This window comes from Artemia sp. Qi Xiang Cuo, chromosome 7, assembly GCF_049724085.1.
Source record: "Artemia sp. Qi Xiang Cuo chromosome 7, ASM4972408v1, whole genome shotgun sequence".
NCBI classification, from domain to species: Eukaryota; Metazoa; Arthropoda; class Branchiopoda; order Anostraca; family Artemiidae; genus Artemia; species Artemia sp. Qi Xiang Cuo.
Genome location: NC_142800.1, coordinates 56,376,635 through 56,396,102, shown reverse-complemented (window position 1 = coordinate 56,396,102; position 19,468 = coordinate 56,376,635). Strand labels below are relative to the sequence as shown.

The 19,468-nt window shown below is 34.5% G+C and overlaps 1 protein-coding gene across 2 annotated transcripts in view; it reads right to left on the bottom strand.

Moving 5' to 3' along the window:
* Positions 1 to 19,468, bottom strand: part of Arp2 (Actin-related protein 2) — a 66,474-nt gene that overhangs the window by 32,166 nt on the left and 14,840 nt on the right. Inside the window, exons 3-5 of one of the 2 annotated variants that reach the window (XM_089092425.1) lie at positions 18,368 to 18,382; positions 14,353 to 14,432; positions 2,595 to 2,730 (exon numbers count right to left, since the gene is read on the bottom strand). In XM_089092425.1, the coding sequence (XP_088948551.1) occupies positions 2,595 to 2,730; positions 14,353 to 14,432; positions 18,368 to 18,382 (231 nt within the window). The remainder of the gene's footprint in view (positions 1 to 2,594; positions 2,731 to 14,352; positions 14,433 to 18,367; positions 18,383 to 19,468) is intronic. The other variant, XM_089092426.1, reaches the window with a different exon arrangement.

Below are 19,468 nucleotides of genomic sequence, written 5' to 3'. Positions count from 1 at the left end.
TGAGCTTTTAGCAATTAGTATCATTATGCATCAAATATTCAGATTAATTTATTAGTTCTTTTCAAGATCGATTAAGACAAATGTAGTTTCACTACAAGCTAAATTTGGATACTGCCCTCTTCTTTAATTGTAAAAACTTATAGCCTTCTGTGTCATTGGTGCTTCACTGAAAAAGAATTACTCGTATATTACAAATTTATTATTTTCCAGTTCTTACAGCATTGAAAATGACAATAAAATTACAGTAAAAAAAAACTTGAACTGATGGATCTGTCAATAATTAATATCATTATATATCTAATATTCAATTTGATTTTGTTTATACTTTCCAAGACTTTTCAAGACTCATATAGTTTTGCCATTTTTTTAACTCTGCCATTTTTTTTTAACTAATCGTGTTATTTTGTTATTAGAACATTCTATGGCTTCTAGGTATTTCTATTTGAGCAAAAAACTACACCTCAAACTTTGCGTAGAATGCATTTTCTTGCGTGAAAATCCAAAATTTAATAAAAAGTCAAGGTTTGGAGTGTCCCATCACTCGTAAGCAAGTGCCATTGGTATTTTTTAATTCGCATGGTCAATTTAGGGGGTGGAGGGTAGGCTAATTCTCGTAGCAGCCCCATTCCGTCGTGGTATGGTTCATATTTTCCACACCTGGCGTCCGGACTATCATATAATCTACCAAACATACAGCTACCCCAAATCAGTATCAATAAATAAATGAAACCCAAAACGAACAAAAACTAAAATAAATATTAAGAGTCAAACTCAAAACGACCATAAATTAATGTGAATAGGGTTCAAAACCCCTATGCTTTCTAAAAGCCAGAATATAATCTGTACTTTACTGAAAAAAAATCAATTGATTTTACTGAAAAAAAATGTGCATTGTCAATTTAATATACATATGATGATATTTATTCCCTAAAATCTTAATTAATTTTTTGATTTCTCAAAGTTACAAAAGTGAAAATATTTCAAAGAATTGTTTTCCGTAAAGCGCCAATGACGCAGTAGGTTTTAGGCTTCAGCAGTGATATGATACCCAAACTCTTGTTTGTAGCTACTTTTATTCGATTCAAACTTGATTTGCATATTCAATTTAATTTTCACTCGTTTTAAGATTAATTTATTTATTTAAATTAATATTTATTTTATGTTTATTCGCATTGATTGTTTATTTAATTTCTGTTCGTTTTAAGTTTCATTTATACTTTAATAGCAAAATATTTGTTTTCGTTTTAAGCTTGATTTTCATATTAAATCTACACATTACTCGCTTTAAGATCTATATATTCATTTATATTCTTACTTTTTGTATATTTTTTGCTATGATTGTTTGTTTAATTTCTGTTCGTTTTGGGTTTCATTTACTCGTTAATAGTAATTTTTAGTCGTTTTGAGTTTGAATTTTAAAATTTATTTGCATCTGCTGAGCTTAAGTTTAAAATGGCCTTTACTTTTATTTGAAAAACTTATTTTTCGGAAAGTTTTTTTTTAATTAATACCAATAAGAAATCAGAAGACAATTACGTAAACCTTCATTTTGGTTAACTCTTCTGGGTGTTTGAATCTAAGTACTTGAGGAATTTTAAATTGGATCTTATAAAACAAAACAAAAAAATCCAGAGTATCCAAAGCAATGTTTTAAAGCCAAAAATATCATAATTTTGGTCACTTAATTTTCTTGCATTGCATGGATAAACCACGCTTCTTGACTATTAAGGTCCTTGCGTCACTCCTACAATATGTTGCAACACCCGGATTCGATCTCTGGGTCCCGTATTACCAAGCTGAAATCAAACCCACTGAGCCATCACAGGACAACTTAATTTTCTGATCACGCACATTTGACTAGTTCAAAAAAACCAAAGAAACATGTTCTTCCATTCTTAAATTTTTTGTTCGGATATAGTAGAAATGGCGTTATGATACCCTGTCATATTATGCAAAAGAAAAGGTACAAGGAGATTGTTGGATAGGACCATTCGGAGAATAACAGAAGACTACGGGGTCTTGTCTTGTCACTGTCGTACTGACTTGACCTTACAAGTTGAACAACATTTTCTCCAATTCGCATTTATTAATGAAAAGATTGATTTTTCGCCAAAGCACTGAATTTTGACGTTAGAGACATTGAGAGATTGAAGCAATTAAGTCGATGAAATCAACAATGTACTGGATATAAAAAAAAATTGTTGTTTACTTACGCTTTTGTGTATTGAGAACATTTTTCAGTAAACTTTATTACAGCTTGAAAAATGTTTCTTAAAAGCTAAAAATTACTTATGTATTCAATATACGTTTTTTTTTTATTTATTTGTGTTTCTTTATTTATTTGTTGGTTTTGTTATGTTTATGTTCTGTTTTTTTTTTTCCTATGGCCCAATGGCTTTTTTTGGAAATACATACATACATACATATATAAATCAAAATTTTTTTTGTTCTCAATATTAATCCTTATATTAATGGAACATTTTTATGTACATACAGAGGTAAAGATTCAATCAAGTGTTTTGATACACAATTCTAAAAACAAGTAGACTGTTTCCCGTTTAATACACATATAATAGAATAATCACCAAAGTTACCTCAATCATTTTTTCCCTATTCTTTGTTGGATTCATGGGCGGTTCGGTCAGTAAGATTTTGCAATCTTCAGTGTCTATGTCCAGTTTCTCGGGACCAAAAGTGTAATCCCATACATGTATCATATCCTCCCAGTTTCTGAAAAAATAGAATATAGGCTTTAAATTAAAGCTTTAGGCTTATAATATTTTTTTTTACAAACCTTGAGTTTTTTAGCAGGTTTGTTTTAATAAATGAAAAAAAAAATCCATTCAACGACTTATGCCCGGGACAACTCATATGCAAACTTGTTGATAAGATTAAAATTACATACGACTACGGCAAGTGTATGTTCCGTTCGTAATTTCTTGAGTTGAACATTGTTTAACTTGTTCAAGCATGAAATTGGCTAATCAGAGTTAAGATTTAAGACATAATTTTGAAAGCAAAAAAAGATGGATGCTTGGAACAGCAGTTTTTCCAAATCTAGCATGAATCTGGCAAATGGTATAAAGACAAAATATTAGTAAAGGATACTTGGGCCGAAAATAGTGTTCACAAAAGCTTGTCAAACTAATTTGTCGTTTCTGTAATAGGAGTGTGACGTTAAACTAAAAAAATATATAATGCCATTCATAAATCTTGCTTTTTTATTGACAGATGAGACTACAGTGTAACTCGGGCACTACATGTATATGAAGGAGGGGAAAGGGGATTGTAAATGTAATACTGCAGAAGGGCCCGACGTTTTTTCTGTACTTCTGGCACAAAAATTATCCCAGGCCCCTAAAAAATTCCCAAGAAATTCATCTATCAGGGATAAACAGATGACGATGGCATTTGCATTTCCGACACTGCCCTGTCGAACAAGGAAAATTTAAATAAAAATTCGAAAAGTGAGGTGAACAGTGGAGAAGTAGGACTAACCCTTAGCTCTCACATAATATGATTTGCACATAAGCCAGATTCAAACGATGCATTTATTTTGCAAAAAAAAAGCATCATTCTTGATAAATCAAACACAAGATGCGGAAAAATCTACCTCTATCTTATCAGAGAGATGAGTTTCAGTCCATTTGCTCCCATTGCAATTCTATCATTGTTAGGTAGAAGGAGTCGAATGTTATTTTATACATTAGGCAGTATAGGAAACTGAACAATCAATTGTTCATTTGATTTTGGAGCACGTTTTCTTGTACGCGTTGTAAAATTTCAGTGTATACGGATTTGTACTTTCCCATAAATATAGGGCTAAAAATTGTCCCTAGTTCACATAATTCATGCGGTTTTCCACAAAATCCAGTGTGTGGGAACTAGAGGTATAAAAGCATCAGAAAACAGCGGGTATGAATGCTACGCACAGAGGTATAATACGCTAAAATCGACTGATTTAGCGTTGAAGAAAAGATATTCTTGTAGTAACTATGGAGCGAGTGAATAAAGCCAAGTACTAAAATGAAATTTTTGATGACCTATTAAGACCTAAGGCACCAGGATTTAATGGAACTTGTAGACGTACTCACAGTAACAATCCTTGTTGGAGCTGGAAGAACCGAAGACACAAAGATTTTATGGATTTGCAGACGTTTATCACGCTGCATTCGAAAGTTCTACCCAGAACAAAAATCAAATATTAATGAAAAAGCAATTGAAAAGCAATTAGTGCTTCTTTTTCTTCTTTTTTTTAATTCCCCAAAAAAGGCATTTGTCAACTAAATAATTTTGTGCCCATGATCAATTTCGTCACCAATGATCTTAAATGCCGATTCTCAAAGGAAGCTATTAAATCGTTTTGAGAAAACTTTCTACACCAGAGCCTTTCGAGTGCTGCAGAGGAATCGCTGAAATCCGCAGTTACGGACATTACTAATATGCACGGTCAGCTTCTTGAGTTATTCATACGAGCTGCAAAAGCTACCCTATGTTAGCGGAGACACAGATATGGAGTATTAAGTAGTTTCGAGTGAAGAACGAAGGACACTCGCTTCCTTCTTCGCTTGAAAAGACTGCCAATTTGGGGGTGTATATTCGTGTAACAAAACGATTCATCACACTTTCATCTTGCTTCCACTGGAAGCGAGTCAACACTGGAAATGTGATCACGGTTTCAATAACAACATTACGCTTTAATGAGTAAATGTCTTTATTTGGATTCTTGATCTAAGATAGACTTTAAACTTTTGGGAGAAGGATCTTCCCACTCACCTAGACCGAAGGCTAGACCCCTCCCACATATTTAAACTTGTATTATCAGATGATGAAAAACCTCCAAAAAGATTTATCACTAGTTTTTTCTTCCATTTTTCTCCATGATGATTTCTAGAGATGTTTACATTTGTTTTTTCACAACATCATTGGAGATTCTTAGTCTTTAATATAATTTGTAGGTTCAACAGTAAAAGGGGTCACACTTGACATTACCCGAGAAGGAAACATTTATATTTTTTACTATAAGACTTTAAGAACTACTGACTATGATAAGAAGTGTTTAGATGAGAAAGAATAAATAAAGCAACTGAAATTGACGAGGATTACTATATGTCCTCTTACAAAGAAGTTTTTTTTTTAAAGGGAATTAACCACTTTTTTATCAATATCACTTTTATACCACATTAAAAATGTAGGATATATTCCCACAACTAACAGCAGGATTACATTTAAAACAAAGAATTTCTGCTTTAATGTTTTCTAAAGGCTGAAAATCATGGTTTTGATGAAAAAAACTAAATACAGACATAATTTTTTTTTTAATATATTATAGATAAGGAAGGTGCAACCACAACCATTTGCTAGACTAACATTTACAACAAGCATGAAAGTTGAAGGTTTACATAGGAGACTATTATAGTGTGTCCTTTCAACCTATCTTAAAAAACATATTAGAGAAATGGATATATATATATATATATATATATATATATATATATATATATATATATATAGAATTTGACCTTCACGCCAAACATAATCCATTGCACAAAATACATGAAAAAGATGAGTCAAAACTTAGTTAAAAAGTCTAAAAGAAAAAATAGATAGATAACATTAAAATTAATGACTAGTTTTCCTGGCTATTTTACAACTCGATAAAATTCGCAACAAAACTCTTCCGATATCTTTCATGTTTAGCGGGAATGGGAGTCAGTTTGGGGACTTTTTGGGATTTTATACGGGACGGTCTGTTGCGGGCGGGAATGTAGGGTTTGGGGATGATGGAACGTAATTGGGGAACAGACAGGGTCTTGGTACCGAAACGAAGGCACAAGAGGTTCCTTCTCTTGGCCAAAGTGGTGAGCTTGAACTTACATAGTAGATAATGATATGGAACCTTCCCTTCACCATTTATGATTCTAAATGCTCGGTTTTGGACATTTTCAATCTTATAAATGCCGCACTGGACAAGCAAACTCCAGTACTGGCCGAATAAAGGAACAATAAAGTTGGAGAAGATCCTTATGGGGGCAAGAGAATTTTATCAACAGTTTTAGAAGGGAAACTGAAGGGGAAGCTTGTTTGAGGATGTTTTGAACATGGACATCCCACTTCAAATCAGCGGTAATTGTCACATCAAGTAGTTTACTGCATATGACAAGAGATTTTGGGAGGAATGGAGTTTGAGAAAGAAGGGGGTTATTTTAAAAAATTAACTGGCATAACTGACAATTTATTAGCGTTAACTTTCATCTTCGACAAAGAAGCCTCCTGTTTGACATCGTCAAGTAATGTCATAGTTGAGATTTTTTCGTCAACATACCTCAAGTGGAGACAGGTCGTCCACATACTTCCATCGCTCTGTGTGGTCAGACATGAGACTATTAACCATTATATAGATAGGAAGGGGATCGGAATAAACATTTTTATATTTAAGCACTTGAGAACGATTTTTTTAAAATGAGGCAACAATTTTAACTAGAAAGAGACTCACTTGAAATTCCGTCAGCGGTTTGTTTACAAAGATATTGTTGTCAATTAGGTCGAACGCTTTCTGAAGATCAATTAAATTGGAACTCGATCAATGAAAACTGGGGTCAAGGTCATGCCTCCCTTCTTTTGTATTGGAGTAATATAGCCCAGCTTACAGCACGACGAGTAACATCCAGAATTACTAATATCATTAAAAATACTAACAAGGGGTGTTGATAGTTTATCAGGGAATACTTTTATTAGATCAATTGGGATACCAATGGGACAAATATTAGTTTTTTTCAGTTTCTGTATTTTTTCTATTGTTTGCTTCGCTGAAATTTACGGGATTTTATCTTTTTAAGTTTCAGGGATTAGATGGTTTTCCGAGAGGGGGGGGAAGGAACGTTTGCACAATGCTAACTAGGTGTTTACATGCGGTTCATCCAGAAGAAAATCAAGGTTCTTGCACGAGCGACCCCAATTTCTTTCACTTTCTTAAACCATTGCTGAGGTTAAACCATTGCTGAGGTATTTGTTTATGGAGGGTTAAGGCATCATCTTTCTTTCCAAGGTGAAAAACTTCCTTCGCTCTGTGTGGTCAAACATGAGACTATTAACCATTATAAGAAATAAAATGGGGCCCATCCGGGTTCCCTGGGGGACCCCACAAAAGATAGGAAGGGGATCGGAATCAGCATTTTTATATTTAAGCACTTGAGAACGATTTGTTAAAAAGAAGGCACCAATTTTAACTAGAAAGGGACTCACTTAAAACTCCGTCAGTAGTTTATTTACAAGGAGATTGTGATCAATTAGGTCGAACGCTATCTCGAGATTAATTAGTAAAAGAGTCAACCAAGTATCAGGGTGTTCAAGGCTTTTAAGAATGGTGTCAAGAAGACTAACAAGGTAGTGTGAAATAGATGTCTCCTTCATGTTTCCAAACTGTTGTAAGTCAATAAGTCCAAGAATCTCTGCCTTTAACCAATTAGCTAAGAAACCATCGCACATTATTGAAAAAACTGGGGTACAGGGGATTGGTCATACTCCAGTAAAATCGTTCCGGCCTCCCTGCTTTTGGATTCGAGTAATATAGCCCAGCTTCCAACACGACGGGTAATATCCGGAATTACTAATATCATTAAAAATACTAACAAAGGGTGTTGAGAGTTTATCAGGGAATACTTTTATTAGATCAATTGGGATACCAATGGGACAAAAACTAGTTTTTTTCAGTTTCTGTATTATTTCTATTATTTGCTTCGCTGAAATTTGCGGGATTTTATCTTTTTAAGTTTCAGGGATTAGATGGTTTTCCGAGAGAGGGAACGTTTGCACAATGCTAGCTAGGTGTTTATTGAGCTCATTGGCTGTCTGTTCAGGCGGTTCATCCAGAATAAAATCAAGGTTCTTGCACGAGCGATCCCCTTTTTCTTTGACTTTCTTAAACCATTGCTGAGGTTTCTTTCTTTATTTGTTTACGGAGGGTTACGGCCTCATCTTTCTTTCCAAGGTGAAAAAATTTTAGCTTCAAATGGATTAGTCCTTTTATTTTTTCATTAATGTAAGGTTTATCTTAGGAACATACCTTCTTGGTAGCCTCTAGGAAACATTTTTGGTAATTCGTCATTAATTTTGTTTGAAGCAAACTAACCCTTGAATTAAGGTTTACACACGACATAACATCAACTCTCAGACGTAATCCAAGATTCAAAATCAAAAAGACCTTGACTTGTTATTGGCCAGTACAAAAATTCAGAGACTGAGTAATTTGTTTTAAAAACTAGCAGTGGTTTCAATTGTAGCATGAAATGATTTCTATCACCGAGAGGGGGAAGGGTAGTTGGAGTATTGTAAAAGATTTTAAGGTTGGTATAAATATCACCCAAACTGGTTCCGCCTTTTTTAATAGGGAAATCAACAATTTGCTTAAGCTTCTGATCTTTGCACAGATAATTAAGACTTAGTTCGTTTGCGTCTCCTGCTATAAAATACCGGCATTTAGATACTCTGTCGTCACAAAGTCAAGACTTTAGCCTATCATGAAAATTACGACGAGAACTTCGTCCGGGTGAATAACAAAATGAGCAAATGATTAAATTGGTGTAAGGCCAAGGCAGGCATTTGGGCTTAGTTGATATCCAAATGATTTCATCGCAATCACCTAGTCCTGGCACATGGATAAGGGTATCCTGTGCAAAAATCATTACTCCTCAACCTTTTTTCCCCAATGGTTGGTCAATCGGGCGTAGCTTTATAAACCCCTGTAAACAAGTCATTTTAAGGAGATCTGGATTTTGTCCCTGGACTTCTGCAACTGCAATTATATCAATATGGTTCAATTTTGCTGTTGCTTCAAACTCAACTAACTTTTCAAAATTCCAACTTTCGGCGTTCGTAAGGAGGAAAACGGGGAAATGATAACGCTCTTTATCAAACTCTTTAACAACAGATTGTTTCAAAAAAGCTTCATTGCGAGGCTACTTTGGCGGGATGCAAGTATTAAAGTTGATGCTGGGAGTGGTGAGAACATCCCCTAAAATTGAAATATTATCATTTGGGGTATTGTAGGAAGGTTTGTCATAAGGCTCAAACTCACCACCCTGGACCGAGAGACTACTAAACCGGTTTTGAAGTGGGAGGGGACGAGGTTTAATTTTAAAAGTTGGGGGTAAATTGAGAGAGTCGCGGGTAAAATTTTTCTCTTTTGTAAAATTTTCTTCTATTAAAGAGGAGAAACTATATCTTTTATCAGGAAATGCATGTGTAATCAGTAAAGCTTTAACTGACCTATGGTTGGACTTTAAGAGTGAAGCTTTAACTGGGCTATGGGAGGGAGCGGATAATTTTTGGGATGGACTATTTACTACAGAATAATTTTCACATGTAGGAAATCTCAAACCAGAGTCACACTGGTAGGGTAGCCAGGGGGGGGGGGGGTAAAGTGCAAGGGATGGGGGAAAGGTTTCCTGGTGATCCGGGAAGAAGTCAAATTGGGAGTGTTCTTTATAGGGGGGAGGTGGTAAGGCAAAATGATGCTGGGAGAGGGAAGTACGGTGGAGGGTGTCTGAGAGGGGAGGGGGGTTGAGTTTATTTTGGCAAATAACGGGTGGAGTCCAGAACCAGTCGATAACTTCTTGGACGCACGGAGAGGAACGGAGTCGAAAGGAAATAACATTTTTGGGAGGACTATGGGTAAGGGGGGTTTGGAGATTAACCGAACTGAGTAAAGTTGGGTCGTGGAGTCGTGGTCGTGGAGAACTGGGGTCGTGGAGTAAAGACTCAGTTCGGTTAATCTCCAAACCCCCCTTACCCATAGTCCTCCCAAAAATGTTATTTCCTTTCGACTCCGTTCCTCTCCGTGCGTCCAAGAAGTTATCGACTGGTTCTGGACTCCACCCGTTATCTGGTTCTGGACACAAATGGAACACGAGCTAGGGGAGGAGAGGGTCGTGGATAATTTCGGCACCGCCCTAAAAAAGATTGGATTTTAAACCTACCCTCTACCCCTGATGATACATGAGCAAAATTACACGACTTATCAATCAGAGGCAACGCTATAGCGTTGCCTATAGTAAAGGCCATACGGCTCCAATGTTTTATTATTTATTATTATTTTTTTCCCAGAGGCACTTCATATGGAAGATGTCGTCATATAAACTTCAAAGCGGGCCCATTCGATTGGAAATCGAGAGTTCTAGTGCCCTTTTTAAGGATCAAAAGTGATAGGAAGGCAACGAACACCCCTTCCTCGCCCACCATTGCCCCGAACACATCCAATCGCAGTTCTGAGATAGCTATTTGTTCTACGTAGTTGATTTCCAGATAGAAATTATGTCTTTGAGGATGACACTCCCCCACAGGCGTCAGGGCAGGGGTTGTAAGTTATGCCCTGGGGGCTTATAAGATTTTTATAGAAAGCTTTGTCATAGAAACTTCAAAAAGGGCTCATTTGATTGGAAATTCAAAGGGCTAGTACTCTTTTTAATAGTCGAAAGTTATTGGAGGGCAACTAACCCCCCTCTCACGCCCCCAAACACATCCAATAAAAATTTTGAGACAGCCATTTTGTTCAACGCAGTTGAACATTCTGTAAATTAGGTCTTTGAGGATGACAACCCCCCACAGCCCTCAGGGCAGGGTGTTAAGTCATCCCCTGGGGGCATATAAGGTTTTTATAGAAAGCGTTGTCGTATAAACTTCAAAAAGGGTTCATTCGATTGGAAATTTAAATGGTTATTGCCCTTTTTAATAGAAGGAAGTGATTGGAAGGCAACTCATACCCCTTGCACGCCCCCCATTTCCCCAAACACATCTAATAAAAAAATATTGAGATAGCCATTTTGTTCAATGTAGTTGAAATTTCTGGAAATTATATAGGGAACTAACATCCCTTCCACGCCAACCATTTTCCCAAACACATCCAATCAAAATTTTCAGATAGCCTTTTTGTTCAACCTAGTTGAAAGTTCTGGCAACTATATCTTTGAACAGGACACTCCCCCAGAGTCTTCACGGCAAGGGTTATAAGTTATGCCCTGGGGGCATATATGGTTCTTATGGAAGGAATACTTGTATAAACTTCAGAGAGGGCTCATTTGATTGGAAATTGAAAGTTCTAGTTCACTTTTTAAGCGTCAAAAGATATCTTAGGGTAACCAGACCCCCCCCCCCACACCCTTTTTTCTCAAATGCATCCGATAAAAATTTGAGATAGCTATTTTGTTAAAAATAGTTCAAAGATCATATAACAAAAACTTAGGTGTCGACACAAACCCTCAGGGCCGAGTGACAGGTATTGTATAATTTATACCCTGGGTGCCCATAAGGTTCTTAAGGACCGAATGGTCGTATAAACTTTAATAAGGGCTAACTTGATTGGAACTTTAAAGTTCTAGTTCATTTTTTAAAAGTCAAAAGAGATTGGAGAGCATGTAGCCCCCCCCCCCCCCGCTCTACACCCTTTTTTCTCAAACCTGTCTGATAAGAACTTTGAGATAGCCATTTTTTTTTAAAGAGTTCAAAGACCATATAACGAAAACTCCGGGGTCAACATAGCCCCCCAGGGCCCGAGGGCAGGCTTTGTAAGTTATGTCCTGGGGGAATATATGGTTCTTAGGGAAGAGATGCTCGTATAAACTTTAGAGAGGGCTAGTTTGATTGGAATTGAAAGTTCTAGCTCATCTCTTGAGAGTCAAATACGATTGGAGAGCAACTAGCCCCCCCCCACGCCCCTTTTTTCCCGAATGCATCCGATAAAATTTTGAGATAGCCATTAAGTTACAAATTGTTCAAAAGTCATATAACAAAAACTCGGGTGTCGACACAATCCCACAGGGCCCGGGGGCAGGCGTTGTAAGTTATGCCCTGGAGCACATATGGTTCATTATGAAAGGGATGCTCGTATAAACTTCAGAGAGGGCTCATCTGATTGGAAACTGGAAGTTCGAGTTCACTTTTTAATAGTCAAAAGAGGTCCGAGGGGAACTAAGGCGTTGTAAGTTATGTCCGGGGGGCATATATGTTTCTTATGGAAGGGATGCTCGCATAAACTCCCAAGGGGACTCATTTGATTGGAAATTGAAAGTTCTAGTTCACTTTTTATAAGTCAAAAGTGATCGGAGGAGAGCTAGTCTCCTCCCCTCCCCACCCCTTTTCCCTCAAATGCAACAGATAAAAATTTTTAGATAGACATTTTGTTAGAAATAGTTCAAAGTTCAGATTAAAAAAACACCGGTGTCGACACAGCCCCACAGGACCCGGGAGCAGGTGTTATAAGTTATGCCCTGGGGGTATATAGTTGTTATGGAAGGGATGCTCGTATAAACTTCATAAAGGGCGCATTTGATTGGAAATTTAAAGTTGTAGTTCACTTTTCAAGAGTCAAAGGCGATAAGAGGGCAGCTAGCCCCCCCCCCCCGTCCTTTTCCTCCCAAATGCATCAGATAAAATTTTGAGATAGCCCCTTTGACATTTTTACTTTGATACCAGTTTTGATACTTTGATAAACATTTGATTTCTTTTTTTTTTAAGTTTGATTTTGAAATCAGAAATTTTTAAAAACTTGAAACTTTTTTCAATCAAAAATGAACAAAACTTAATTTAAAAAAAAAACATTTCCGAAAAATAAGTTTTTCAAAAAAAAGTAAAGACCATTTTAAACTTAAGCTTAGCAGATACAAATACCTGTTAAAATTCAAACTCAAAATGACCAGAGATTGCTATTAAAGGATAAATGAAACCCAAAACGAACAGAAATTAAATAAACAATTATAGCAAAAAACATGCAATAAGTAATAATATAAATGAATAAATAGGTCTTAAAGCAAGTAATGCTTAGATTGAATATGAAAATCAAGCTTAAAACGAAAAAAGATATCTTGCTATGGAAGTATAAATGAAACTTAAAACGAACAGAAATAAAATAAACAATCAATGCAAACAAACATACAATAGATATTAATGTAAATGAATAAACAAACCTTAAAACGAGTGAAACTAAAATTGAATATACAAATCAAGCTTGAAGCGAAGAAAAATCACTAAAAACAAGAGTTTGGGTATTGCCTCCTTCTCTCACTGTAAAAGTCTAAAATCTACTGCGTGATTGGCGCTTTACTGAAAACCAATTGTATTACAAATATTTTCTTTTGTACTTAATATTGAAAATAAACAATAAAATTATAGTAAAATTTGGAACTGATGAGCTTTCAGCAATTAATATTATACATAAAATATTCAGTTTAATTTATTAGTTCGTTCTAAAGTTGTTCAAGACGAATATAGTTTCACTACAAACAAGAGTTTGGATACTGCCCCCTTCCTTAGCTGTAAATAAAAACCAAAACGCCTACTACGCCATTGGCGCTTAACTGAAAACGAATTATATTACAAACATTTTCTTTTCCAGTTCTTAAAGCATTGAAAATAAAAATAAAATTATAGTGAAATAAATTCTTGAACTGATGGGTCTTTCAACATTTAATATCATTATACATCAAATATTCAATTTGATGTTGTTTATACTTCCCAAGACTGTTCAAGACGCATACAGTTTTCAGAAAAGCGCCAATGACGCAGTAGGTTTTAGACTTTTACAATGAGAGAAGAAGGCGATACCCAAACTCTTGCTTGTAGTGACTTTTGTTCCGTTTCAAGCTTGATTTGCATATTCAATTTAAGTGTCACTCGTTTTGAGATTTATTTATTCATTTACATTAATATCTATTGTATGTTTGTTTGCACTCACTTTAAGATCTATTTATTCATTTATATTATTACTTGTTGTATGTTTTTTGCTATGAATGTTTATTTAATTTATTTTCGTTTTGGGTTTCATTTATTCTTTAATAGTAATTTCTGGTCGTTTTGAGTTATAATTTTAAAAGATATTTTTATCTGCTGAGCTTAAGTTTAAAATGGCCTTTACTTTTCTTTGAAAAACTAATTTTTCGGATTTTTTTTTTTTTTAATGAATACAAGATAAAACAGAACAAAGGTCAACATGATCAAAAATACACTTTTCAGACACACAGATTCCCAAATTCATAAAGAATAAACAGGCCCAATACAGCAATAGGTAGGACCAAATGCCTAATTATGCAGCCAAACAGTTTAACGTTTTACGCAGTTTAACGTGGAACACGACTCTGTTGCTAAAGAAATTATCTCCACTAAAAAAAAAAAAAATTGAAAAATGCTGCAAAGTCCCAAAGAACACATTGCCGTAGTTTGAGTATGTTCTGAAAAATAGTTTCTGAACAATAGTTGATTAATAATCACTAATATTAATATAATTACTGTCCAATTTCATAGACATGATCAAAGGTGCTTTATCAAAGGTTTGCAAGTAAATAAAGATTAAGTAAAACTCACCGTACAATTCCATTTTCCATAGGATATTTTACTTCTAGCATGGAGCGAAGTTTACTAGCCTCATTGCCGACCATCAAATCCTAAAATAAATGAGTTATCCTGTTTAAGGCATTTAGTTCCGTGTTTTCTAGTCCAGATTAAAGCAATTTGATTATCAAGATTGGTCACGGTAAGACAAGGCTAAGGACCTTTTCAGAATGCTTCCCTACATAGGTTGTTGGCCTTGTTTCTGGATTTCAAGAAAGCTTTGTCTAAAACAACAGTTTGGCTCTGGGAACAACTTAAGCTATTATTTTATTTTTAAAAAAGGAAATTAACAGCCCAGAGAGCAATCTCGTTGATATTCTCCTAATTCTTAGCAGAATGTTCTTCTCAATAGACGTTAAACGCCAAATCAAGTTTTACACTTTAAAAGGCAAGCATAATAGGCCTCACTCATCCTTCAATGGCATCAATAAGGTCGAAGGCTAGATTTTCTTTTTTATGTCCATCATTCTCCCCCCCCCCCCCGTACATTTTGAAACATACCTTTTTTATGACATTTTCAATGAAAAAACACTTTTTTAGCATTTTCATTTAAGAAAACGACATAATTGCCCCCCGCCACCCCAGTTCGTCAACAGGAAGGGGACAGAAAATGGGCATTTGATCCCCTTAGACGCCCCCTGAAAACAGGCTATTTTGATATTTCCGCTGAAAAATACATTTTTTGGTATTTTCGCTAAAAAATGAAAAAACATTGCCCCCCCCCCCCGATAGATTTTGAAAAAAATGTTTTGTTACTGATCCCACATTTTCATGTGTTAGTACCACTGCTCTTCCACTGCTAGTTTTTACTTAAGTAAGAACAAAATTAGCTCTAGGGGCATCAATTGGGGGACATGCCCCAACCCACATTTTGAAAATATCTGTTTTATGTATTTTTCATTGAAATTGCATTGTTTGGGCATTTTCGTTGAAAAAATTGAAAAAAAAAATACTCCACTCCACTTGATTTTAAAAAAATTTCTTCAAAAATTTGCTCCCACCCCTGTTATGGAATTCAGAGGTATGCGTAAGATACATATTAGGAAATTCGATCCAAAATTCTAAAACGAGAAGAATACCATCTAAGACAATATGATTTGGCTGAGTTCCCTAAGGCTTAGATGGCACTCAGACATGCATTGACTTCAAGGATCTCCAAAACACAGCAACAATAATAATATCTCTCTTTTTTGTTAAGTTGCTGTCTACCAATTGGAATTGCTGATGAAGGCCAAGAGATGTTAGGTCCCTCCATTAATTAGGATGCCTGTGATAGTGTCTGGTAATATTTTAATATATCTGGAAATTGTTGGTATTTACTTTATGACTGATAATAGCTTTTCTGACTGATATTTTAAGTTTTTTTGTTTTACAGTTGAGTACTTTTTTTTTATCTAAAGACAGAAAATAACCAATCATAGGCTTTTTGCAAACATACTCGGCTTGTGCTAATCATAACTTGACATAAAGAAGCGAAACGAATAGGACATGGAGTCACTCCGGACCAAATAAAGGCAAAGAGTTTCAATTGAAATAAAAAAAAGTTTCATCTATCATTACACTTCGTCAGTCTATTCTTTTCCTGAGAGAAAAAATTTGTACTAACTTCATGAATAAGGCGCCTTTTAGCTTTAGATATTATAAATAAATTTTAAATATTGACGTTTGTTCAACATTTAAGATTCTATTCAATCCAATTTAAAACCCCTGTTTTAGGTTATAAATGTGTTGAATGACTTATTCAGAATTGCTTTATTCTGCCTCCGATTTTTAGCTTCTTAAATCTGGTCAAATCAGAATTCTGCTTTATGATTAATTCTGCTTTTGATTTAGCTACTTAATTCTTAGTTCTAATTTAAAGCTGCTAAAAAATACATTTCAGATTCTAACATTTGTCACTACTTAAGATTCTTTTCAGTTCATTTTCTAACTCCTGTTTTAAGCTGCTAAATGTGTTGTATAAAACTTATTTAGAGTTGCTTTATTCTGCCTCCGATTTTAAGCTTCTTAAATCTGATCAAATCAGAATTCTGCTTTCTGATTAATTCTGATTTTGATTTAGCTGCTTAATTCTTAATTCTAATTTAAAGCTGCTAAGAAATACATTTCAGATTCTAACATTTGTTCAGTACTTAAGATTGTTTTCAGTTCATTTTCTAACTCCTGTTTTAAGCTGCTAAATGTGGTGTACAAAACTTATTTAGAATTGCTTAGGTAAAAATAAGTTCACCATTAAGTATTTTTACACGGAAGGAGCTAATATTCAAATACCGTGTATTGCGGTATATATTTAAATGACTGCTTGCTTTGTCAAGGTGGTTTTTAGTTTTCAAACCTAATTGATAAAGCTTTATAGAACAGAATAGAAATAAATAATAAAAGAACAAACACGAGCCAAATTAAAAATTGTAAGGATCGTTGCGTACATTTATAGAAGAAGTACTTTAAATTTCTCATATTAAGATCTTCCCATCCAACAGCAAGACGAATCAAAATTTCATCTTCTTCCTTTTAGGTTAAGGTTAATTTAGTAAAGCAAAAGCAATTTGTAATTTGGCTCATCAGGCAGCTAGCAGAAAGGAGAAGCAAATAGAAGCAACAAATATAATCGTCCACTAAATAAGACTTGTAATATTCTAAATTAGTCTTCTAGATTTGAATTCAAGGGAGCAATATTGCGCAAATTAAGATGCCAAATTAATTATTCCAGTCTGTAAATTAATGGTTGGGCAAAGAAAGGGGTTGTCTAAAACTAAAAACTTTGCAAAAAGAACAAAACTATTTCAATTCAAGCCAAAACCAAACAACATATATGCCAAGCATTGAGAAACTAGCAGGGTAGAAATTGCTTTCTGGGCAACTTTCTTTGAAATTTAAAAGAAAGAAGTAGATCTAGGTAAACAAAACTTCCAAGAATCTGCTCAAATATCAAATATTGAAAATCTACAAAAGATTCATTCGCCACCCTCAGATACTTATGTTGAAATCTTAAGTTTTTATATTTAAATATAATCTTGTAAATACCGTATTAAAGAAAGTTTGTCTGGAAAGGGATTATTCATACAAGCAGATTATTCACGTTTTACTCTTTCATTATGCCGCAGTGTTGGTTACATTATGTTCCAGCTTCTACTATTAAAAAATGTTTGTAATTTAAGGAAAATGACTACAACTTACATTGAAGTAACATTATATTTTTATTTATGTAGTTTAATTAAATATCTATGTTAACTTTGGTAATTTTAGGATAGATTTTGAATGTTAATATTCATCAAAGAAGAAGGTGTATAAGGCCTGTTAGCTAAGTAGGTTAAGGAGACATGCTTAGGATGTACTTAAAATGTGTCGTGAAAATTTATATTATTGACTGTCCAGAAGGCAAAAGAGCGTCTTTATTTTTTCTTAATTATTTTTTTTTTTTACTTATATACACTAATTTGCTTAAAGTACCGCGTGAGTGCTAAGGCAGTGCCGACCTTTTTTTCCAGTTTTCAGGGGAATGGTGGGTGTCAAAAATACAAAAAAAAGTATATTTTAAGATCAAACTCAAAATTGATTTTAGCATATCTCTTCTATTTACTGTATCAAAGTTACCCTAAAATACAAATTGTTTGATTCCACAAAAAAAAGACAGAGCCCCAACCCCCATACTGAAGAGATTGGATCTTGTTAAAAAGTGTACAAACGAATCCAGCTCTTCTATGAAACCCGTGTTTGACTACTCAACGCCTTCTCAAATATTGTAATTTCCATACAGGACAATGTTTGGGTGGTTTATGAAGGTAAAAAAAATATATAAAGAAGCAAAATGGAGGTAAATTGAAGCCAATCATAAACCAAACAATAGAATGTAAATAAATTGGGATTATACATGGTTAATGTAAACTTACGGGAGTGGTTATGCAATCCTAATGTTAAAAAAAAGAAATATGTTAACAGGTTTAAAACAAAGACACAATACAGGCAAATATTACCATAAGATAGTTACATTGATTACATGATCCTAGAAAAGAATAACACAAATTTAATATGGTGTAGTGATAAATACAAAACTGTAAAACTTAGTAGTCTGGATTAGAAATAATCATGAATGCACATAGTGGGAGGAGGATATAGCGAGAGTCCATCTGAATATTGACTATGAAAACGGAAATTGAAAATTACGAAAATGTCTGAACATTTAACCAGACCTCAGTTTTCCCCCCTAGCGATGTAGTTTCTGCAAAAAATCTTGTCAAATTAAGATGAGCCTGCATAATTTAAGTATCCAGAGAAACAGGTCAGTTTTCTCTAGTATATCTTTGCTGTTATGATAATATATGGATCATTTGTCAGTTTTTACTGTTATTTTCACTTGATTTGGGAAATTTGGCTGCAACTTTGCCCCCTCCCCCTCCAGGATTTTGACGAAATTACGCCACTGGTTCAAACTCTAATTCTTGCTGCAGTTTTTAGGGTATAATGTTTATGTTTATTGCAGCATTAGATAAAAAATTTGTATCTAGTCTTATCAATGATCTTTAAGAAACTAATTGATTTAAAATGATGAAGCTTAAGAACTCTTAATACATAGATTAAATACTTTTTAACCCTTTTTTCGTAAATACACAAAGATTTGGTCCTGCGAGGAAGTCATTGGGAGCCCCCTCTCCCTTCAGGAGAGGCCAAAGGGATAAAAATAAGAATCTGCTTTTAAATCCAAAAAAAGTCAGAACTTCCCTAGGAGGGTCGGACATTGGGAGCCCTTTTAGTAGTAGGCTAAGTGTTTATAAGATAGGTGGGGTTCAAGAGTGCATCAGAGCCAGAACACGATTCCGGCAGTATAAATTTACAAACTGTCTTTTTAATTGAGAGTCGTTTCTATTTTTTTTTTTTTTTTTTTTTTTTTTTTTTTTTTTTTTTTTTGTACCAATTTAAAAGCTTTTTCAATCTTCTTAAGTTTCATAAATAGTAAATGATTTGTTTGTATATTCTCATTGAAACTCGGGCAAATTAAAAAAAAAAAAAAAAACGATATTTTTAGTTCAATGTATCTGCAGCAGCCCAGCTTAAAACAAATTTCCTCATTTCAAATAAACTGCCAGTAGTT